Below are 24,714 nucleotides of genomic sequence, written 5' to 3'. Positions count from 1 at the left end.
CACCCCGCACCTCCCAAGTGACGCCACTGCCCATACTGCTAAGTATCTGCTTGTTTTGGGAACAAGACTGTCTTTGGCATAGGTATATTCTGCACTTTCAGTCCAGTGCTAAAACACCAGATATTTCTATGCAAACAATGGTGTGACTTGTCTGTCTTCCTGTGATGCAGTGCGACGAGCTGCTATGATGTGTGGCCTCAGGGAGGCAAGTGAGACTGATGACTGGACCCTGTATTGGACGGATTATTCAGTCTCACTGGATCGAGTAATGGAAATGAAAAGCTATCAGGTATTTGTCACTCCAGAGGTGGAGCTAAAGCATCTGCCTTTAAAAAAAAATTCATTCATAAGAACAGAGCTGAAGATCTAATCAGTAAAGGTTTTGTCTTTAAACTCCTTTTCTAGAAAATCAATCATTTCCCTGGGATGTCTGAAATCTGCAGGAAGGATCTTCTGGCCAGGAACATGGGCAGAATGTTAAAGCTTTTTCCCAAAGAATTTAACTTCTTTCCCAGAGCTTGGTGTCTTCCTGCTGAGTGAGTCTTCCTAACATTTTTATGTACTGGTTTTGCCTCTGGATTAGCTTCGCTTCATCATCACAATGATTCAGAATTGGAGTGAAGGCAAAGTGGGTGGGGGAGAGGTATTTTTTACATACATTTAAAAAAAAAAATGATTTGACCAATTCTTTGGGTCTGTTTGAAGATGCCACTTTCTTCCTGTTTCCCTGTTCACCACTTGGACTGGTGGGTAGCAGCACAACTGCTCTGTGGTTTGTGAAGATTGAGTGTACTGAATAACATGCATCTGAGCCATCCCTAAAGCTGAATGTGGATGAACCCATAACATTTTATCAGTCCTGAAATTTCTGCCTTAAGAGGGATAAGAACATGTTAACACTGAGTACTTCTGAACATCCTATTTGAAACTTTCTGTGTGTGAACTGAGGGTCATATGACATGTTATGTTTAGCATGAGTTTAACATTTTATGTGCTTTTAAACTAAATAGCAAATGGGCCCCTTGCAGATTGGGATCATATATGGGGCAGAGGGACTTTAAACCCTCTGTCATGCTCTCAATGCACATTGGTGGCTGCTGTATGCCTGGGGAAAAAAGTTTCTGTTGGTGCCAAGGAGAGATTCCCAACTGGACATGACTTCTGGTGCCTAAGGGTATGTATCAAATACTCCCCTCATTTCCTGGTGGTGCATCAGCGGCCACTCCACTGTTCTTCATCTACTCTAGCCCACCACTCTTCTTGCCACACTTCCTCTTTTGCTGTGGTTCCCTCTTCCTTTCTGAATCCAGGAGAGAAAAGGAGCAGTTGAGGCAGCCATCTCTCACTGATCTGCTGCCTGAAGAGATTTCTTCAGTTAGCCTTCTCCATGGGGCTAACCTGACATCTAGGGCAAATAGCAAATGTGAAGGGGAGATCCAACTCAAGACAATTGCAGAGGATTACAGCACACTATCACATTGCAGTTCTGATTTGCAGGAGTGAGGACCGATGTGTTATCTGTTTAGACCAAGCATGTCAGCATTAAGCACGTGCTTAATATAACCTGGGAACTCATTGTAATGTGATTGTAGAGTTGTAATGACAGGATAAGGGAATTGGTGCTCTTCCAAAATCTAGATGGAGGGAGAACCTACTTGTTGTCTTCTATCCTCTAATATTTAATATTAAATATTAAATTTAATATTCCCATTAAAAGGTAGGCACACTGCCTTTTTTTCACTGGAAGCCAGCCACACCACTGGTTTTTCATTGGAAGTCAGCCATGAATGAGGCCTAACTGACTGAGTCAACTCTACCTGCTGCTTCCCCAGTGATTGCTGACACAGGCATACCGCCTGTTTTGCATTGGAAGCCAGCCATGATTGCAGCAACATAAGAAGAGCCCCGCTGGATCAGGCCAAAGGCCCATCTAGTCCAGCTTCCTGTATCTCACAGTGGCTCATCAAATGCTTCAGGGAGCACACAAGACAACAGACATAACCTGCATCCTGGTGCACAACCCTGCATCTGGCAATCAGAGGCAGCCTATCTCTAAGACCAGGAGCTTGCACATACCTACCATGACTTGTAACCCATGATGAATTGGCTTCCCTGTGTATTGTAATGAATGTATGTGTTCGCATGTGCGATTTAACTCACTGACTGTGCTGGAGAAGAAAGGTCTGGTGTGGAAAAGCAGGATACCTTTTCTTTTTATTTGTTGGGTCCTTGTGCTCAGAGTGACCAGATGTCATAACTACAAAAGAGGACAAGGGACACCAAAATGTAGGGCATGACAAAATAAGAGCTAAAAACACTTGTATATTGATTTCATGTGGTTAATTTAAACACTATATTATAATTATATTTAAAACTAAATTACATACAATTTATTACATACAATTTTTTTAATGACAAGAAGGTTATGTGCTACCTGCTTACAGGGAAAAGGAGGACATTTAAGTTCTTTTCCAGGAAACGAGGCTTTAAAAGAGGACATGTCCTAGGAAAAGAGGACATCTGGTTGCCCTGCTTGTGCTTTGTGTTTTACTTGTTGGATCTGGTGAGGCTCTTCCTCCCCTGACTGCACGTCCCTGCATTGTTTGGTAGAATATCCCATATAAATCCCCTTTTGCTTTCACTGCTCTCAGCTATGGAGAACTACAGGCTTATGGCCGGTCAAAGAAACATAAGACCTATATCTGTAAACCAGACTCTGGTTGTCAAGGCAGAGGCATCTTCATCACAAAAACTGTGAAAGATATCAAACCTGGAGAGGATCTAATCTGTCAGCTCTATATCTCAAAGGTAACCCTTTTTATTTGGCTTAAGATGGCCTGCTGGTCACCCTCAAGTTTCTCTAACCTATTGATTGCTGCAGTATTGTGAATGTTCATAAATGTTCTACTATGGAGGGGGAAGGGTTAGTAATTCAATGAAATGTGATGTAAAGGAAGCAGTTGTGATCTGTAAAGGAAGCAGTTGGACTGGGGTTGGGGTGGGGACGTAGATGTATATATAGCACCTGGAGACAGAAGAAGTTGTATCCTTTTGCTGGGAAGGGGGCTTGAGGCAGTGAAGAATTTTAGGAGACTAGGGAACCCAAGAAAGACAGTGAATTAATCCTATAAAGCAGTGTTTCTCAAACTGTGGGTTGGGACCCACTAGGTGGGTCACAAGCCAATTTCAGGTGGGTCTCCATTCATTTCAGTTTTTTATTTTTACTATATTAGCTTTGATGCTACCATCGTATGTGACTGCATTTGGGAAAATGTTACAGACCTGTACTTTTAACAAGTTACTATGTATATTCTTCTAACAATGATAGTAAATGGGACTTACTCCTGGGTAAGTGTAGGTAAGTGTAGGTAGAATTTTGGCCTAGGATTGTTAAAAAATTTTCTGCTTGATTATGTCACTTCCGGTCATGATGTCACTGCCAGTGGGTCCTGACAGATTTGCATTCTAAAAAGAGGGTCCCGGTGCGAAATGTGTGAGAACCACTGCCATAAGGGTTCAAATCAAATCAATCTTTTAGCATTCAAACTGCTCCCATCAAGGGGGCATAAAGGGTTAAGTAAAGGGACACAGTAGGCAACAAACTGAGAAGCAGGAGCCTTGGGGAGCTGGGGTGGGACACAGAATCTGAAGAGAAGTGTCCCACAAACCCTAGAATTGGGAAGGTCTGATGGTAGACAGGGGTGTAAAAAGCTCAGGAGTTTGGAATCAGGAAGCTGAGGTGTAGAGGAGGAGCAGGAACTGAATTATGCATACTGATCTGAAATTATCAGCCAACCAGTGGCATTCCTGGAGGGGGGCAAAATGCTAAGTTTTTTCCAGCCAAGGCTTTCACAGCCGAGAGTGGCTCTGTAAGCAACGGAGAGGGGGCACTTTACACAGGCATCCTGCACCTGGAAAAACTTAGCATTTTGCCCCCCTCCAGGAATGCCACTGCAACCAGCTTGACTGCAGAGCTCTAGCTCCAGATTATCAGTATGTAAGGGTGGCTTTTTTCTGAAGTTGGATATAGCAAGGGGCAGCACAGCAGATTGTGGTCCGGTTCTCAGGGGCAGTACAGCAGCCCACCCCTGCCATGAATGGCTATGGCCTCCAGAGGAAGGATGACAAAGTGGCACCACACTGCTTTTTCTTTTCCATTCCTAACTGAAAAGAAACAAGGAGAGATTTTAAGAAAGGAAGGAACTGGAGTATAATCTGAATAGAAAAAAAGAAGGGAAGGGGTACCATTTGATGGTCTGCTTCAGAAAGCAAAATGTTATGGTCCAGCAGTATGCTGTCAGTATTAACAGTTCTTATCACGCCTCCAGATGTCTGATAGCTTTGGGATAAACCTTCAGGGAAGGGCTGCTACAGTTGTGGGGCAGTCACTGAAAATGCCACTCTGTGTGTGTTCATCTGCAGGTGGGATTAAGTAGATAGCACTCTAAGGCTGCAATCCTAACCACCTTTCCAGCACTAACATAAGGGCAATGCAACTCCGAGATAAGGGAACAAACATTGCCCTACCTTGAGGAGGCCTCCATGACTATCTTCCAACTGCAGGATGCAGCACATACCCCACTGGCACAGCTGTGCCAGTGCTGGAAAGTTGGTTAGGATTGCGCCCTTAATCAGTCTTGATGCACGTAATAGGGGACTGTAAGATATATAAGACATAAGCCTTTTGGGCCTCCATAGGTCAAAAAGTACATGCGGGTTAGGACAGGAAGACTGTAGGAAGCTAGTGAAACTCCCGGAACAGTCAAGAACTCGTATATAGTGATATTGCACTCTCCAGATTTATCAAGTTAATTATCTCCTTTGTATGTTTGAGGGAAGCATGGTGCTCACTCAGTTTCATCTTCTTCTCCCAAGCCTTTTATCATTGATGGGTTCAAATTTGATCTTCGGATTTATGTGCTGGTGACGTCATGTGATCCACTGCGGGTATTTGTTTACAAGGAGGGTCTTGCGCGCTTTGCAACTTCTGCCTACTCAGACCCTTCACACAGCAACTTGGTGAGCAGAGAAAGAATCTTGTTAACCTTACCTGGGATTCTAGGATGGTATTCATTTCTGGTTCAAGTCACACCTTTCATTGAGTGGTTGCTAAAATTTCCAAAGAATTTATATGCAAGCCTTATAGCTTCAGGGGAAATGTAACAATATTATGGATTACTTATCTCACTAAAGGTATAGTCACACACAAGGGTCTTCATAATTTCTTTTGTTGCCATGTGAGGTAATAAGGATGGACAAATGTTTGTATCTTCTATCCTTTGCAGACAACACCGCAACCAACATCTGCAAACTTCTTTTAAAGTTATGGTTTGATTTGTGGTGTTTCTCAGTGCCTAATTTAAACATTATACACACAGAGGTGTGTAAGAGAACTCCAAAACCTAAAGCAGCTTCAAGAGGAGACACTTTGGAACTGTGGAGAGAATGGGGTGCTTAACCTTTTCCTTACCTTCTGCTTCTTTACTCCAAATCCATAATGCAGAGTTCCCAATGCATGTTTGTGTCCAGTTATTTGTTTTAAAAGTGTAGTTAGATCTTAAAGGCCATAAGGAAACTCGAGATCGCAGCGTTTTTGGTCAAAGCCCGTGGTTCAATTAAAGAGGTCTGTGCTCTCTTTTTATGCTGAGATTAGAACACCAGCCTGATAGCTCCTTCCTGTGGAGCAGGAGGTTTCAATCATTGAGGTTTTTTCGTTGATTTTGCTTTGCTTTGAACTCTCAGTCTTTCAAAAAACCTGCCTGGATTGGATGGCCTTTATATCGCTTTCATATCTGTGATTCTCTTTGTATCATCAGGTTCCTTACATAATTTATTCTGATTGTGGAGTATAGAAGTATGGAACCCCCTTTCCAAGTGGTTGGGGTGCGGTCCCTGTTTTGCTCTTCAAATTCCATTCCCAAATACACTGAATAAGGAAAGCCATGTCCATTTCCTTGAAGCATGGGGTTTAAAAGGCCATCCAATGTACACATTAGATAAGGTATAGGTGGTTCCTCTCATGCCTCAGCCATTCCCACCCAAACCTGCAGAAGGAGCATAAGGGATGCTGAAACCTCTGTAGCCTCATAATCTGCTTGTTTGTTTAATTATTTACAGGACGACGTCTGTATGCACCTGACTAATTATTCAATTAACAAGCACAGTGCTAATTTTGTACGAGATGAAGACTCTGGTAGCAAGAGGTACAGAATGTTTTCCAAAATAATCACAGCTGGGGGGACGCTGGTGGGCCTGCTCTCATGAATCTTTATGGCCATTTCATACGTGTTTAGGAAACATTTCTCTAAATTCAGCTGGCACGTGGCACATTCTCTGTCGTTAGGTGAAATAAATCATTTAAAAAGCTCAGATGAGTAACAGCAGGGGACCTGAAGCAGGCGAGAGGAGCCTGGATTTATCCCCCCCTAAAGGAAATACAAATGAATTTGTTGCAAATGGAATTACTGGATTGCCGCCCTCTGTTTTATTGTTTTCGGTGAGTGTAATTAGCCACCTCTCTAAATCTTGCATGGAACGGTCAGTTCTATCTAATTACAGTCGCCTCAATTCCCCCCCCCCCGCACTAGCTCTCTTTGGCTGTTCTGTTGATCGCTAATACCTTATTAGTCTGTTGGCTGCTGCTCTTCTGCAGTGTTCTGCCCACTGCGGCAAAAGCTTGGTTTGCTTTTTGGGTATTTTTCCACAGCATTATTTTACTTCTCCAGTAAGAGGGTCAAGTGCCAGCAGCGCCGCCTCGCTCCTGCAGTGCTTGTGCTGCTATCCAAAATAAGATCTGCAATGTGGTACATCAATAAACAAGAGGGAGAAGTTACTACAGCAAATGTCTCTGTACTCCCAAGGCTAAAAGACCACTGTCCATGCTCTGATTTTTCTCGCTGATCACTGTGTGATCAATCTGTGCCCTTGAAAATATTCACATTTCTGTTAGTTCCTGGCCGGGGAAGCAAAAAAGATGGAAAGAGTTTGGATTGCAGCATTCAGACCTTTTCTTAGGGATTGTATATCCAATAACAGGTGTTTGCTTTTGCCTGAATCTATTTCCCATTCCACTTGGGTTCCACATAACCCAATGTCCTTTTTGTACTGCCCTGGTGGCCTGAAGTAGGCACAAGGATCTCATGATCATTTAAGGTGTGGTGTTAGAAATTGAACTTAACCAGCCCACCATGTCAAGTTTGGTAAAAGATGGGAAGTGCTTACCTGGGTTGTCTTATATTGTTTCCCATTTTCCTGCTGTCTTCCCCTTGGTCTATCAAGCCCATCCCCTTGGCTGTATAACTTGGGATGTGGGTTGACCAATAATGTGACTTTGTTCTTAAGGAATCCTACATGATGCACACTCAAGACTGCAATGCATATTAGTTCTCCTCAACTCTAGGTAACCCTACCCCATCCCATTCTACCCTGACCTCCCATTGGATTATTAACAATTTATTATAATTTGGATGATTGATGGGTGGTAAAGGGGTGACTTTTCCCACCCCTTTCCTTACATGCACTCCCCAGGGTGACCTGATATCATAACTGCAAAAGAGGATAAGGCACCCCTAAACGCAGGACATTCAAGAAAAATGTAGGACACGACAAAATAAAAGCTAAAAACACTCATATACTGATTTCATGTGGTTAATTTTAAATACTATGTTACGTATTACTAAATTTAAAACTATATTACATATAATTTCTTCATTAGAAGAAGACTATGTGCTGTCTGCATAGCCTGCTCACTGTCTGCATAGCCTGCTCACGGGAAAGGAGGAGGAGTTAAATTCTTTTCCAGGACACGAGGCTAAAAAAGAGGAGATTTTCCTGGAAAAGGAGGGCATCTGGTCACCCTGACTCCTGAGTATTGTGGCATTTGTTTTTGTGACTGCAGATCTAGAGATAGGAACTTTGCACTTATTTTGGATTAATATATGTCAAGTCAGAGATCATGACCGTATACGAGAGTGATATTTGAGATCAGGTGCAACTATAAACAAGCACCTCATTACTTAAAGTATGAAAAACAGTGTTCAGTCCTTCAGCTACATTGTCTTTCTCTCTCTCCCCCCCCCCCACTTTTTTTAAGGAAGCTATCCACCTTTAATAAGCACATGCAGCAAAATGGTTATGAAACAGACCAGATATGGAAGGACATTGAGGATGTTGTTATTAAAACCCTGATATCGGCTCATCCAGTCATCAGGCATAATTATCTCACTTGCTTCCCCAACCACACCATGTGGAGCGCTTGCTTTGAAATTCTGGGATTTGATATTTTACTGGATCGCAAACTCAAACCATGGCTGCTTGAGGTATGTTCCTACAAAACAAGTGGCCTCTACCTTGGATTCAAAAACTAGCCTTCGGAGACAAAAGACTTCTATTCCCAGACTCCTCTGTTACAACTTAACTTGACCTCCACCACTTCTGTTAGTTCCTTACTTGCCTCACCAGTGTGCAAGCCATGGCAACTCTTTCAGTCATGTGGATGTCCAGCAGAGGGCGTTAGACTAAAGGGAATGTTTTAAAAAAAAAAAGCCCCAGTTGAGAAGACAGTCAATTGGTTTCATAAAAGAGTCTTTCAAGAGACTTAGGGATGTTGGGATGTTTAAGCTGGGATTGTCACATCTTGTTTACTCCCTTTTGAATGTGGTGATAGTGGTAGTGGGTGGTTCTCACAACAACATCCAACAGTGTATTTCTCCCATGCTTAAATCGTCACATTTATCAGCATAGAAAAACTGACTTTTTAAAAAGTACAGTGATACAGCAGTGCGATGGCAGGTCACATGTGTGGACTGTTGTTAACACTCCCGCTCCATCCTTTTTTTGAAAGGCATGGTGTAAGGAGTGGGTCAGTTATATCTCAGTGATATTTTGCTAAGCACTGCCTGCTAGAATGGATACAAATTATACAATGCAAGTGACCACATACAAAGTGGTGTGGAAGGAGCACTGCAATTGTGTGTGTGACTGCAAGTGGAAAAATGGTGGCTGGCTGACACTACAAGAAGGATGCCTCGAAGTGCCCTAAGAAAAGAAAACTGACAAGCTGGATCACAGTATCTAGCTCGTCATTCTGCCTTCCCTTAGTGGCCAGTCAGATTCCACAAAGAAGTTCTTAATCAGACCATGATGGTGATAGCTGCCTTCTCTTGATAATCCTCATCATCTAGTAATCAGATAATCAGGGTTAGCTTAATCGAAGTCTTAAAACGTCAAGACCAAACAGGAAGCTTACAACCCTCCTTCAGAGGACTTACAAGATAAAAACTCAGTAAGTACATACAAGACTTTCATGAAGATGCTTGAACTTGAATTTTGGTATTTTGATTCTCTAGACATTAGGAGAACAGATTGCCATACTTGAGAAACAGTAATTAACATCTCAATCCTACCTAAATCCCTGTGCAGAGATGCAGCAGTGCTGGTGCAGCGTCTACTATATACTGTAGGGGATTTTTGGTTGTTGGAAGTCCTCTGTGAGTAAGCCCCAGCAGCTGCAATAGTTCTGCTCAAATCTGCACCAGATTCTCAAATCAAATCAAATATCAATATCTGTGATATTGCTGGTGCAAGTTCACATTGATCCATGCAGGTCCATGAGGCCCAGGAAGAGAATTTGGATAGGGCATGTGCTGGTGTTGCCAGTCTCTCCCCCTCCTGGGCCCAATCTGCCCACTCCACTGCCATGTTCTGCTCTCCCCTGCCCCATTCAACCTCCTCCCCCGCCCTCTCCATACTCCTACACTGGATTTACCCGTTCTGGTAGGCCTCTTGACAATTGCTGGCACCAGCATTCCTGGGACTTGTGCTTTCGCAAAGCACTTTACAGCATTTTTGTGACAACATATGCTAGTGGAAAGCATGTTCCACCACATAGGAGCCCAAGAGGATTGGGCCATCAGTGTGCCTTTTTATGTGTGCCTATTGCGTATTATGATTTTTGATTAGTGTTGGAATATGAATGTGCCTTCAACACTATGGCTAGCCAGACCCCAGGCTCTGGAAATTTTAAATTTGAGTTTCAGCTTCCGTCCCTTGCAAGTGCATCTCAGATCTTCCCACACTTTTATTTTCCCAGGAATGTTCCTTTTGCATGTCAAACTGTAGCAAATTCAAATAAGTATGACTCCTCTAATTTCAGGTGAATCATTCTCCAAGCTTCAGTACTGATTCGCTGTTGGACAAAGAAGTGAAAGACCAACTCTTGTACGACACTCTGATTTTGGTTAACTTGGGAGCCTGTGATAAACGGAAAATCCTAGAAGAAGAGAAACGGCGAGGAAAGGAAAGACTTTTCAAGCAGTGTCGTAATCGAGAGGCCAGGTATGAGCTTTGCCTCCTTCTGCTACTCCTGGAATTTCTATAACACCTTCTGCAAAAAATATTTGAAGTGCAATGGATCTGCACATTTGTTTACTTTTGCAAAAATTGCATTGCTTGGAACATACAAGTAATGATATATTTTTGAAGCAGCTTCCCATTCATTTAGTAGCCCTCATTGATGAAGATTTTTAAACATTTATTAAAAGGGAACTGCACATAAATTAACAAAACGTACAAACATATTTTTTGGGCAACTTGGGCCAGCATGAGCCATTATGATATGCACATAGCTGCTGCTGAGAAAAGAACTGTGTAGCTCATATCACCACACCCAATGCTGAATATCTCTCATCCATATCTTGATATCACAACACTGTGTGTTTCTTTCCACACCAAGTTCTATACTGCTAAACACAATTTTCAGCTGCATCAGCATGTGAGTGCAACCTCTAGTTTAAGCCTTAGCAGCTGATTTCTTGTATTGCAGCCGTAGGTGACACACAGAAAGGAACACAGCATTTAAACAGCTAAACCAGTTTTTCAAAAGGCATCACAAGTAAATGAATTTATCAGTATACTTTTGAGAAATGTGTACAGTTCACAACCTTTGAGTGTGGCCAGACCACACACTAATTGATACGTTTCATTTTGTTTTCATTTTTTTCCTTCTCAGTTGTGAGATACTGTGCGTGCTTTGTTCTCCCAGAAATTTGGGTTCGGGTTTTGCATTTATTTTCTCCTAAAACAATGCAGAATTTGTGTAATCGCACCATGTTTAGTCATCCAGGGCATACATTCAAGGCTTGAGGATCATCTTTTTTTTTTTTTTTGTCTCTAGTGCCTTAATTTTCTATGGAATGTAGGAGAGCTTTGCAGCATTCAGCAAAGCAAGAGGAACTCACCATTTTTGTGAGCACTGCAGAGTATACTCAGCACAGAAGAGACAGCATCATTGATCCCGTACTTGGATATGCCCCAGTGTTAATTTTAAAAGAACAGAGCACATTTTTAAAATGTTAGCTCTTCGTTATCCTTGGTTCAAGCTGGGTTTCCTCAGCAATCTCATTTGTATAAAGGTTAAGTGTATGTTCTTGGAAGTTGTACACAAAAGGTGTAAATGAGGTAGAACATGGAACTCACTTACAGTTTCCAGGTGTCATTTGCAGACTTAAGTCCTCAGTCATCTGGGGAAATGTTGGAATGAATGAGAGGAGAGCCTTGGTGCAAAATTCTTTCAAGAACTGTGCCAGCATCCTCTTTCCTTTCTGCCCATCTTACTTCCTGCTGTGAGGGAAGCAAGGAAGGGAAAGAGGGCTAGCTGTTACCCTGTCCAGAGAACCTTCCTCTTGGTCTTGCATTCCCGAGTGACATGGGTGGGCAGGAGCAAGCAAGGTTGAGCTGTATGTCCTTGTGGCAACTTATGTGCTCCAGAACTTTCCGTATCCAGTAAAGAAGTAAAAGGGATATGCGGCTATTTTTGCATTTTATAAATGTATGATTTTATATATTTTAACCTTCTTCAAAAGATAGTTGATGTTTTGCCTTACTGCACAGAGATAAATGATTTAAAACTGAAATAGACAACATGAAAATAAAAGGGAAAGATAATCTGTTGTGGATGTTTTCTCTGGGGATTGTTAACAGTTTTCTCTGGGGATTGTTAACAGCCTGGGTGATTTTACCAGGGCCGAGGAATACAAGAACTGCCAAGCAGCTTGGCTTCAGCAAGCAGAGAAATATGAAGAAAAACACACAGGAGGCTATCGCCGCATTTACCCCAGTTCTGATTCAGACAGATACGATAAGTTTTTCCAACATAATAATTCAATTTTCCAGGAAACGGCAGCTTCCAGGGCACGTGAAGAGTATGCCAGGTAAGGAAGAGCACTTCTCTACCTGTCTTCTGTTAAACTACTGCTAAGTTCAGTAAGTTAATGGCTTTAAACAGTTTATTCTTGTCCTTTTCTGAGTTCAAGGCAGTCTTTACAGGGGGGGGGGGCGTCAGAGCACTGGTGTTGTACTGGGATTTTGCTATACTATCTTTACTTACAAAGTGTACAGACTGAGCAAGTATCCCATGACTGCAGCAGCAAGATTAATTCAACACCTACTGTCCTGTTTTGAGCCCACACTTCCAGACATTTCCCAAATCCTTCTTGGCAGTCCTTGAGGTTTTGTTCTTAACAAAATCAATGGCTGAGTTCAGATGGAATTGGAAACCACAGTTCATGCATATGTGAGCCTTAGAGAGTCATAGGCTCATGGGCTTCCCTTTCCCTCCTTTACACATGAGAGTTTTCACTTTAAAACAAACCACAGTTCTGTCTTACATACAGACTTGGGGAACTGTTTGTTAATTAACTAGAGTTAAAACAAGCAATCAGATAAGACTGATTGGTTAAATATCCTGGCTTGTTTTATGTAACATGGAACTGCTGTGTATGCATGCATGCGTGCAGGCGTGTGCACGTGTGGTTTTTAAATTTATTCTAAATGCTTATATACTGCTTTTGTATGCTAAGGTAATGTCAAAGATTAACAAATGTTTTTTTAAAGCATTACACAAAAATACAATAAAACAAACCAAGAAATAATTACAAAGCAGAACAAAACCATTTTTATAATACAAGTAAGCATTTCTTTCTCATGAAGAAGTGGCAAAGGCTCCCTTTGTTCTCAAAGTGGGAAACCATGGTTTCCCCTTACATCTGATCCTGGCTTTCTCATTGTGTGTGATTCCAGGTGACTTGCCATCTAGGCACATGTTGGTTATCTATTGTAAATGATTGCCCATGACCACAATGAGCAGATGTCATAACTGCAAAAGAGGATAAGGCATCCCAAAATGTAGGACATCCAAGAAAAATGTAGGACATTTCGAAATAGAAGCTACAAACACTTGTATATTGATTTCACGTAGTTAATTTAAACACTGTATTACTTATAGTTTAAAATTTAAACTATATTAATACAATTTAATTACAAGAAGGCTATGTGCTGCTTGCGGGGCCCGCACACAGGGAAAAAGAGGACTATTAAGTTCTTTTCCAGGACACAAGGCTAAAACAGAGGACATGTCCTGGAAAAAGAGGATGCCAGGTCACCCTGCCCATGACTGTGCCCATGTCACAGTTTTCTCCAATACTAGGTTCTATCATGCTATCTATCTAGGTTCACTAGAGATAAGTATTCTGTACAGTTTGAAATAACGTCCAGCATTCACCTCATGCTTTGTCTAATACCCATGATATATATCAGATATATATCATATATATATCATATATATATCATAAATATATTTGGGGATGGGAAAGCAGAACCTTAAGCAAACTTTCCTTTCAGAGACTCCAACCAAAAAATCTTCAGTACCCCATGCTGCCCACCTCTCTTTGCCACCATATAGAGTGATACTTATATTATGGTGGATCCAGGCCTCCATAAATCCACCAAGGCAAGTGCCCCTGGTCCTCAGGAGAAGGCTCCTGCCCACCACAAGAAACCCTCTTCCCTTCACCCAACTATGGTGCTACCTTACAGAGGGGGTATCCCAGGCAATCAACTGGGTTTGGCTCAATAGCAAGGTCAGATTGATGCCTGATGGCATCTCCACTGAGCCTTATGCACCTTTTTTTGGATGCTTGGAAGTCCACAGGGAATTAAGAGGTTCATAAATTCAGTGTAACATCTTGACAGTGGTTCATTTATATGGCATGCAGCACTTCTCCGCATCCTGACTGTTAAAACCTTCTTACAATGTCATCACTAGGCAACAGATCCAGGAGCTGCGTCTCAAGCAGGAGCAAAAAGCATCTCTATTGAGAGACAAGAAGGCTGAGCTGCAGGGAGAGTCTGGCGGAGAAAAGATAAAGGTGTGCAGGCAAAAGGCACCAAACAGAGCACTTGTGGTACAAATCTCTACCCAGGTAGGATTGAGTCACAATCATTTTGAGAGAGATATTTTTTTCCCATTTGTACTTCTGGAGGAATAGGAAAGGAAATGGAAAATCTAGTTTCATTTTGGCTCTCTAAGGGCCCAATCCTATCCAACTTTCTGCTGCTGATGCAGCTGCAACAAAGCCCCGAGGTAAGGGAACAAACATTCCCTTACCTTGAGGTGGCCTCTGTAACTGTCTTCCCACTGCAGGATGCAGCATACCCTCCATTGGCATGGTTGCATCAGCTCTGGAAAGTTGGATAGGATTGGGCCTTTCATCAGTTACAATTACCAGACCCCCTCAAAAGTCATTGTCAGGCTGACTTGGATTAAGCGCCATCCTGCACTCACTGAGGCTGACTTAAGCCCCATAGAAAATAGTGAGATTTAGGGTGCAATCCTAACCAACCTTCTAGCACTGACCTAAGGGCAATGCAGCTCCAAGGTACGGGAACAAACATTCCCTTACCTTGAGGAGGCCTCCATGACTGCCACCCAACTGCAGGATGCAGCACATGCCCCATTGGCACAGCTATGTCAGAGCTGAAATGTTGGTTACGGTTTGGGCCTTATTTAAGGTTAATCCTCATACAATTATTATATCTGACTATCCACCATGTTGAGGGTAGGATAGCCTCCGTCAACTTCTTCTCTTTCCAAATCTGTCAGATCCTCCCTTTCGTCTCTTTATTTCTCGTCAAAAACTCTTGGCCGTGTTTTGATTGTCTCTCATCTAGATTTGTAGCCTCCTCCTTGTATACCATCCCTGTCTGATCTTCCCTCTCTGGTCTGCTGGAAATACTCTGCTAATTGGATCTTTCTGTCTCTCTCATACTTTCATGTTAATCTCCTTACATCCTTACATTGGTTTTCTATCATACTTGCAGCAAGGGTTTTGAAGCAGTGTAAAACCAATTTGTATTTCTTTTCAGTTTGGAATTATGGGGCTAGAGGCCAAAGACTTCACTATCTACTACCTGATGAGGTACATTTTGAGGAGGGATCCTAATGGTCTGATGTAGACTGCAGAGAAATGTATGTTTTCTGTAGAACACTTTGCACTCTATTTATACCTTATAGTTAAGTAATACTAGAGTTGCTATTGGCATTTGCAAAGTGTACATTAAATCAGGACTCTATAAGTCTCCATGCAGCTATCATGCAGCATCTGCTTGGCCTCTCACTCTGCATGCATTCCACTTCTGAACTGCATAGTTTGAACTTACTTTGTAGGAAAGCTGTGAGGAGATGCTATGGCTTTATACCTACATCCCAGGGAGACTGTGCCTATTTACCCCTTGCAAGGTAACTGGAGAAGGAATGAGAATGGGTTTGGGGTGAAGGGGAGAAAGCAAGGTGCAGCTAGAGTCCAAAAGAAAGGCTTCTATAGCTCTCAAGCAATAACCTTTAGGATTCTCAAAGTCTGATACACTAAGATGAGGTATAAATTATGTATTTAAAATATATGTCACCCATTTAAAAACTGCCAGTATAGCTGACATGTAATAAAACCATAAGATATCTAGTCATGCTCAGCATGAAAATTATGTATGTGTGAAGTAGTGTAGCTTAGTGGATACTGCAGTGGAATTGAATCCAGGAGATATGGGTAGTTCAGACATGAAACTTAGGGTGCAATCCTACCCTGTGCTAGAACAAGCAAGCCAAGAGGCTTGTGCTGTATCCATCGCAGAACAGGGGCCCAAAACGGCTCAGCCAGAGGCAAGGGGAAACTTTTCCCCTTTCCTCTAGGAAAAGCATGCTGGCCCTATGGGTCTCCTCAGACTTGCACCACCTCCTGAGGTGGCATAAGTCCAAGGAGAGCGAGCGGCTTGAAGTTGCTCCAATCTCCCTGGGAACGAGGGTTGGGTTCTAGCATGACTACCAGATCCCAGCTCCCCCTCTCACTTGCCTGCCCCTGGGGCTGCCCACTGCCCGCCCTCCCCACGCCCAGGAACACCTCCCTCCTGCCCACCCCAGAGCTTTGCATTGGCCCGGCCAGGCCGACGCAAGGCTCATGGAGTAAGCTGCCATGGAGGCTGTATTCAGCCTCTTTGTGCTGGTGCACCTTTGTGCACCGACACGGCTTACTCTTGAGGAGGTACAAATGCGCTCTACGGCATGTTTGCAACCCTCCTGGGCTGGCGCAAGAGACTTACGCCTCTGGATTGTGCCCTTAGTGAGTGATGTTGGACATGTCACAGGCAGCCTGCGCAGTTCAATTCCTGTGCAGTGATGCTGTGGCGCTAGTGCAGGCTCTGCTACATCCTGTGGAGGAATTTTGACTGCTAGAGGTATCCTTGGAGTAAGGGGACATTTGTTCCCTTGCTTCAGGGTAAGCCCCAGCTATGGGCCAACTGGCCCTAGCCCAGTTGCTACAGCAACTAGCACCAGTCCAGTTGCTATGGGGCAAGTTGGATCTGTGCCAGCTGGTGCAAGTCTGTGTTGCTCCTTGAAGGAGGATAAGGCCTGGGAAGGGGCTCAGATTTTGGCATGTGCCGTGGCCACCAGTCCTACTCTCCTCCTGGTCCCGATCTGCCCACCCTCCCTGATCGTCACCCTCCCCCAGCTTGTTCCACACTTCCCTGTCCTCCCCTTGCCCCTGCACCAGACTTACTTGGTTCGGTGGGCATCCCTGCGAGCACAGGAATGTGCTAGAAGGTTCTGGCCTTCCTTGCAGGTGCATTGACTGGAAGCACTGTTGCAAAGCACCTTACAGCAGTTTTGTGATAGCATGTGCCAGCAGAACATGTGTTCCATTGGTACACCAGCTCATTAGGAATGGGCCATATGTCGCAGTGTAACGTACCCTAAGAAACCCTAGATACAAATGTGATAATGTGCTTGTGGGAAATGGGAGATACTATAATGTGAAACATCTCTTCTCCATTTGTATGAAAAAATAGCAATGATGTACTGATCTCATTTCTGATTAAAATAGCATCCGCTGATTACAGTCACCACCTCAGGCAACCTGAAATTTAGGAGAAAGACAAGATATAATTTTTAAATTTTTTTAAAAAAAATAAATTAAATAAACCCTGGACTATACCAAAAGAGTGTGTTTTGGAGTGGGTTTTGATAATGATGTCACAAGATTATTTACCTTTTTCTCTGTGGCTGCCACAGAGCAGAATTGATTAAGGCCCCAACTTCTTTGAAACTGGGTAGTGTTTAATACTCTGACTACTGTATTTTTCGCTCCATAAGACGCACCTGACCATAAGACGCACCTCGTTTTTAGAGGAGGAAAACAAGGAAAAAATATTCTGAACCAAATAGTGTAATAAAATATTTAATAAACTATAACAGAATAACATTTGAACCATGTAAAGTGAACAGCAGTCAACAGTGGCATTAAGAACCATTATCACTGTCATTAACAAATGGAGAGACTTAAAGGTTTGAGTACTCTAGTTTTCTGGAAACCCCAAGAACTCATCATCGCTAGAGTCAGAATTTATGAAGCTCACAAAAGCAGGTGCACACAAATAGGGGATCACATTATCTTTCTGCTACAATGATGTTCTGCTAAATTCCAATCCACTGGGCCCTGTGCCCGCTTAAGGCTGATCAGTCCCCCTTGTGCAGCTCACCAGTGCAGCAAGCAAAAGTGAGTCCAGTTCCAGTCCACAGATGCCAAGTAAATCAGTCCCATCAATCAGAGTTACCAAATCAGAGTCCAGAACCAATAAGCCAAATTACAGTCCAAGGTCAGTCAAATCCATCAGGGTATCCAAGTCCAGTCACAATCCACAGTCCAATTCCAAATTCAATAAACCCAGTCAGCCTCCTCTCCTACCTCCAACCTACACTCCTTCAAAACCCACAAACCCTTTCTGCCTCAGGTACTCCTTATATCCCTGAGGGCCCTATTGCCTTCCAGTGGCTGCAGCTGTGCAGTACACTCTGCTGGATGCCCAGGCCTTACCCTTAAAGGGGCCACTGCTCACATCTACCTCCTCGCCAGTTCTTCCGTGATTCCAATACAAATGAACAAGTGAAAAGTCCAACCACAACTTGAATTCTCAAGATACAACAAACCTCTGGATTTATGGTGAGAACCGAGCCTTACCTGGGGCTTGTGCAATAAGCAAACACTGGCATTCTGACCAAGGAGACAGTTTTTTCTTTGTGATGGGGGGGGGGGCTTCAGATGCTGGATGAGGTGAGTGAAAGTGCCCCTCCCCTGCTGTGTGAGGGGGGGGGCAGAGCATCTGTGTGTGAGAGAGGGGGAAAGTGTTTGTGTTGCAGAGAAGTTGTGATGCTCTAGGCTTGGGGGAAGGGAAGAGTCTGTGATGCTCTAGGCTTGGGGGGTGGAAGAGAAAAGCTGTGATGCTCCAGGTTTGGGGGGAGAGCAAGAGTCTGTGATGCTCCAGGCTTGGGGGGCGGAGAGAGGCTTTCCTGGGAGTAAGCCCCCCTGACTCTAATGGGACTTACTTCAGAGTAGGCATGCACAGGATTGGGCAGCGAGACTGCCACCCCACCCAGGCATTCCTGGGAGTGAGCCCCAGTGACTCTGTGACTTACTTCTGAGTAGACACACGGGCTTGCTCAGCAAGACTGCCACCCCACCCACACTTTCCTGGGAAGCGGAGCCGAGCAGAGCGGGCAGGGGGCGGGGCCAGGGGCGGAGTTTTTTGTTTTTTTTTTGCAGTATTTGCTCCATAAGACGCACGCACTTCCCCCCCCCACTTTTTTGAGGGGAAAAAGTGCGTCTTATGGAGCGAAAAATACGGTATATTATACTCTAAAGACTGGTTAAACTGCATAATTTCTGCAGTTTTAAAATATGAATTATGTATAAATAGGCTGATGATGATGATGATTGTTGAAGCTCCTAGCAATGAATCAAATCTAATCTAAGTGTTCAAATGCTCAAGGTCTTCACTTTCTAGCCCTGAATGTAATATTGTTTTGGCTTTCTTTTCCTTATATCTTCAGCCGCCTATTTGTTCAGAATATAGGCCTGGGACTGCCCTTCTGCTTGAAAATTTCTCAGATGAGCAAGAATTCAAGAAAGAAGTGGCTTGTGGGGATTCAGAAATCCCTCCACCTGAGAGCCCTGGGGCACAGCATGAGAGCCCTGGGACAGTCAACACTCTGGAAACACCTGAAAGCCAACCTGTGAGGCCTTACAGTTCTGTGCCTGACCTTACTAGACAGAACTCTTCCAGGATCCCGGAGCAATACAACTCCAGTCCAGAACTGACGGACACCATTAGCAATCATCATTCAGCAACTGATGTGAGCTTTAGATCAACAGTAAGTAACAAACTGTGATTATCATACATTACTGCTGCTCTGGATCTCAAACCTCAGTGTCACATCAGGCAAGAAACAGAGTCAGGGCCCAATCCAAAGCCCTGCGCGCCGGCTTATCGTTGGTATGCACTGTCACAAATGTGCCATAAGGCACATCTGTGACCATTACTGTGGGCCCAGTGCTGGAGCTAACCCAGCATTGGGTCTGTGGTCCACTGTGGTGGCTTGCCTGAACCACCAGGTGGTGGTGAAGTGAGTGGGGGAGTGGGGGAGTTGTTCCAGGGTGCATGGAGGGCGGGGAGGTGGTGTGGTGGGGAAGGGAGTAGAAGGGGGTGTGACAGGTGGAGCTCAGCTCCGCCAGATTCGGAGCCCTGTGTTGGGCTTCATGGCCCGACACAGGACTCCTTGATTCTGCGCCAGCTCAAGAGCCACCGTAGAATCCAGTAACCCCATTGCTTCCCTTCACTGAGGAGTTGCTGTGGGCTGCCCGGCATGCATTGGATGCCACAATAGCCATATTGGGGCCGTGGCAGTCTTATGCACTGGACAGCTCAGGATTGGGCTGTGAGTGTTTTGTCCAAAATGTTTTGCTTGCCAGTGAGTCTCCACAGCTTGGGACAGTGTTTCTTGTATAATGTCTCTCAGTAAGGGACAAAAACATTGGAAATTCTCCTGGATCAAAATAGAAAGGGGTTCATGAAATTGATTCCAAGTATTCCTGCTGTTTTGTGAACTAGGTATTTCTACCTATCTGAATATAAATATTTGATAGAAAGCTAGTCACCCTGGAATAAGTGCCAGTTAGTTTATTCATGCTTAGGTGTTTCAAGTTATCTCAGTACCAGAGCTGAGCATGAAAAGCATGTTGTCTCAACTGAATCACCTTCTGAGAGCCCAGTCCTATTCTTTTCTCACCCCCCACTGGTGCAGCAGTGCCAGAAAGGCTCATGCTGTATCCAACCAAAATATGTAGATCAGGAGGTTTCAGAAGGGAAAGGGGATTTAAATCCTTTACCCCTCTGTAAGCTTTGTACTCCACTATAGGTCTCCTCAGACCTGCATCAGTTCTTTCACTGGCGCAGGTGCAAGGAGAGAAAGGAGGCAGTCAGACTGTCAAAAGGGATGATGGGAGATCTGGCATGTACCATTGCCACAAGATCCAACTCCTTCCACACAGCCTCCCCATTCTGTTTCACCCCCTGCCCACTCCCTCGGTAGCCTTACTTGCGCAATGGATGAAAAGTAGTGCCTCTTGTACGCTGTGCACTATCATTGGCCATTTTGCAACAGTGGAAGTCTCTTCCACGGTCGCAAAGAGCTACAGCCAGCAGCCCAATCATATAGGATTATATAGGATTATTCATACCTTTGACAGGCATGAAAAGTGGAAACTTGTATCACAGATCTTCCTTCTTTCCCTCCCAGGTCCACTCGCCAGAAGAAATTGCAAATGCTTGTGGGAAGCAAAGCCCATGCCCTCCTAAATACTTTCCAACAATGATAAAGCTTCGTGCAGAGAGTGCAACAGCAACCGATTCGCTTTTCTGTGGAGGTACAGCTGTTAAAAGCTTTCGTCCATTTGGAGGAGATTCCGTTCGTGTTAGAGAAAGCCCAGGCTCCTCACGCTTACTTGTCCAGACAATGAAAGTGAACTTGTCAGAGCATAACAAAGAAAGGAAACCCCTCTTTCTCTCAAAATTCTTCAACAAGATGAATTTCACCGGAGTTGATAAGCACCTTGGACTTTGCCTGCAACATCAACCTTGTCAACTCGCCAGTCGAGCACGTGAGTGCCATCCCTTCTTCTGAGTACCTTGTGCAAATTTTTAAAAAACAAATGGTGGGTCAGGGTGTTTGCAGCAACATTGATCAAGTGGAACATGAAGTGTAGAATAGGGTCACCTGGACGTTTTCCAGTGTTGCAGGCTTTTGATTCCCACCTTTTCTTCCTAAGGAATAGAATGCATTCAGGATGGATCACATTGGGGGATTGGTGCTGCTGAGTCAACATGTTGGACTGCTAGCATTCAGATGAATGGGGCTTGTCAGTGGTGTTAACCCCCCTCCCGCAGGTTTGCACATCTGAGAGTTGCTAGTGTAAGACCTTTGTGGTCATTCTGCATGTGGGGGGGGGGTGTCCCAAGGGAAAAGACTCCTGCATTTTCCTGCACGTGTAGGAGACCTTGAAATGGTAGCTAGCTAACCACTGGACTTAAGGAGCACTGTGCCTTAAGTTATGTATTAAGCCCTCAGAAGGCCTTCTGTGGGCTGGGGAGATTTTCCTGGCCCTCAGAATGCCTTCTGAGGGCATAATAATGTCACATCCGGTTTCCTCTGTGAAACTGGAAGTGATGTTTTCAGCCTTCCAAAGGCTTTACAAGGACTTCGGAGGGTTGGGGAGGCTGCATGTGGCATCCCTGGGTCTCTGGAAAGGAGGCAGAGGGTGGCGGCCCGGTCGGTGGGCAGGGTGGCAGCTTGTGGTTGTGGCCTCAGGCGCTACCAGTGCTAGGATTGCCACTGCCAAGGGTATGGGTCAGTTGGACCTTGGAATTATGGAGGAGATCACTTTTCAGGGAGGAGTTGAATCGCATTGCATCAGCACACAGACCATAAATAGGCATTGTAAGTGCAGTATCTGGGTGTCTCCTCCCCCACTATACACACACAACTGATGCTTTAAGATGGAGTCTGACTTTGAACCTTTGCTTTCATGATACTGGGGCACGTAGATGCTTCATTTTAGGCAATGCATACAGCATTGCTCTACTGCTTAGAGAGGGGGCATGCATCTTCTATATTCTTTATATTTCTCTATAAACCCTGTGATCCTTTTAGTAGTTTATATTACTAAATAGACTTGGTTCAGCTCAATTGGGCTGCTGCTTCTGCAGCTACACTGGCTGCCGGTTCGTTTTTGGGCTCTGTTCTGAGTGCTAGTTTTGACTTTTAAAGCCCTTAATGGCTTGGGACCAGGGTATTGAGGGACCACTTTAGTCCATATAATCCTACCCATCTGCTCAGGTCATATGAGGGGGACCTTTTGATGGTTCCACCACCAGTAGAGGTGAGGGGGATGGTGACTAGAAATAGGGCCTTCTTGGGGTGGTGCCTCATTTATGGAATTCCCTTTCCCTGGAATTAAGCTCTCACTCTCTCTCTGGTGTCCTTTCAGTGGGGCCTCAAGACCTTATTTAGGAAGGCCTTTAGTTGATATTGAGGGCTGATGCTTTTTAATGAGTTGTATTTTAATAGTTGTGATCTTGGCTGTTTGCTTTATGTTTTAATTGTTTTTAAGATTTATGTTTTTAATATTGTATTGTTTTTTGTGTTTTATATTGTTAGCAGCCTTGAATCCCCTTCAGTGTGGGAGAAAGGCAAGATTAAAAAAACCTACAAACAAGCAATATTCCTATGTAGTAGTACTGGTGACTAGACTGAGGGTGTGGTCTCTGATGGTCTGTTACCTGGACTCCCAAAATTGGGGCCAACCCCTAAATAATCCCTGAACTGCTGATTTTAGGTGTGAGAAGAAATGGGGTGGGCTGAAGATAGGGAGGCTGCATGCCTGTGCCTGCACTTGCCAGTGAATATGATTGATGCTGAATGATCAAGGATAGAGGCCAGTGTTCAAATTATGAGGGGGAGGGGAGCGAAGGGAACCACTCCTTACCTTTTAGGCTGTTCCCCACAGCTACTGTGTTTGGAAGGTAGGGGGAATGATTTGGCTAACATTGGGGGGAGTCGGGGGCAGGACTTATGGATTCCCCTGTGTGCTTCAACATGGCCCTGAAATTGACATCCCACCATTCACCAGCATTTCCTCTCTGTATGTTAGGTCCAAGAAAGGTCCACAGCATACTGCTACATGTATACAATTGCAGAATATTGATCATGTTTTTTTGTGTTACATAGAAAGTGCCTCCCTCCAAAGAGATGTCCATATGGGCAGAAGAAGTGCTTCTCATAGGAAGCCAACAAAGTACCACAATCTTCACCTAATCTCACAAAGGCCTAATCACCAGCATGGCTTGCAAGACCTTTTGGTGATCTCTCGGATGCACCAGCAATCCAGGAAAAGCAGCGACCCAGTACTAGGAGAAAGTTCAGAAGCCAGGTAACCGCCAAGATTGTGCAGCAGAAAGTAAAAATCTTGGGAGGGAGCTTGGGAGGAACTGGAGGAACTGCCTTCAGTACAGTCAACCCCCTCCAGCTATCTTTAGGTCTACATCATACCTACCCCAGCCCATGAAACGGCGTGATTGGACTTGCAGTGGATGGTGGGGGGATGAAGAGTGGTGGATTCGGGTTGACACGAGCCATGCAAGGTAAAAGTGAGTGTGAACCAGATCATCTCCTTCCCTCCTCATGCTCCTTCCTTCCATAGTTTAAAGTTTAAAAGGACACTTTTCCTTTGAACTTTAAATCCTGTGTGAGGATGGAACACAATAAGGAGCACTATTTTCTTGGAAGGGGGTTACGTGCATGCACAACCAAAAATCAGGTTGTGACTTACCAGTGTGGTCCCAACACACAGTTTGGGAATCATTGCCCTAATCCATTGGAAGCAACCAAAATACAGAACGTTTTTTGACACAGTTATACATTCCTAGATGGGATTGCGTAGACTGAGGTTCTGAACTGTTTTCATTGTTAGTGTGGTGGGCATCAGTGAATCCACGAGATGTGGTTGCAGATCAGTCTAAAACAGGAAAACCTGTTAAAAAGTGGGAATGTTTGTTGAGAAACAAAGAGAGATGAAAAACATTGAAAGAAAGATTATTTTTGCCAATCAGTGATCCCAGAGAGATATAGAATTGTACGTTATTTGTTTTCAAACTGAATTATTGGGTTTTGTTTTATGTTAAGCCACCTTGAGAGTTGTCAGGCTCAGTGGCAGAAATTAACAGTCGCTAATCCTCTAGTCTGGGCAAAATGTTTCAGACCTTTGCCTTTATCTACTGTTTGCTCATTTTTTCTCATTTCCTTCCTCTTCTTCCAGGAACTGATTGAATCTCTTGCAGACCACACAGAATGGTTCTTGGAGTCCTAAAGACGCTCCTTCCTTTGAGAGGTGTACTGGATTGTTTCAGCTATACACTTTCCAAATACTCTCCTATATACTGGAGCTTTCACGCAGCCAAAGAAATTTGACTTGCAAAAATGTTAGGTCTTTTTAGAGT

At 44.0% G+C, this 24,714-nt stretch overlaps 1 protein-coding gene across 1 annotated transcript; it reads left to right on the top strand.

Annotated features, from left to right (window-relative positions):
* The first annotated feature begins 253 nt into the window (after window positions 1-253).
* TTLL6 (tubulin tyrosine ligase like 6) lies at window positions 254-24,584 on the top strand. Its single transcript, XM_066629266.1, has 14 exons — window positions 254-289; window positions 406-536; window positions 2,652-2,808; window positions 4,876-5,019; window positions 6,118-6,203; window positions 8,093-8,318; window positions 10,154-10,335; window positions 11,190-11,222; window positions 12,003-12,209; window positions 14,102-14,258; window positions 19,214-19,516; window positions 20,960-21,320; window positions 23,447-23,622; window positions 24,534-24,584. The coding sequence occupies exons 1-14, from the start codon at window positions 269-271 to the stop codon at window positions 24,582-24,584; spliced, it is 2,235 nt and encodes a 744-aa protein (XP_066485363.1). The 5' UTR covers window positions 254-268.
* The last annotated feature ends 130 nt before the right edge of the window (window positions 24,585-24,714 follow it).

The sequence above is a fragment of the Tiliqua scincoides genome, chromosome 5 (assembly GCF_035046505.1).
Source record: "Tiliqua scincoides isolate rTilSci1 chromosome 5, rTilSci1.hap2, whole genome shotgun sequence".
Lineage (NCBI taxonomy): Eukaryota > Metazoa > Chordata > Lepidosauria > Squamata > Scincidae > Tiliqua > Tiliqua scincoides.
The sequence above is the reverse complement of the archived record's forward strand: the minus strand, read 5'-3'. Positions and strand labels throughout refer to the sequence as shown.

Bases quoted from the DNA above. Each gene is read 5' to 3' on its own strand.
- TTLL6 (XM_066629266.1), top strand. From the start codon at position 269: ATGGAAATGAAAAGCTATCAG. The intron at 14,259-19,213 runs GTAGGATTGAGT...TTATATCTTCAG, and splicing joins TGGTACAAATCTCTACCCAG to CCGCCTATTTGTTCAGAATA. The intron at 23,623-24,533 runs GTACTAGGAGAA...CTCTTCTTCCAG, and splicing joins CCAGGAAAAGCAGCGACCCA to GAACTGATTGAATCTCTTGC.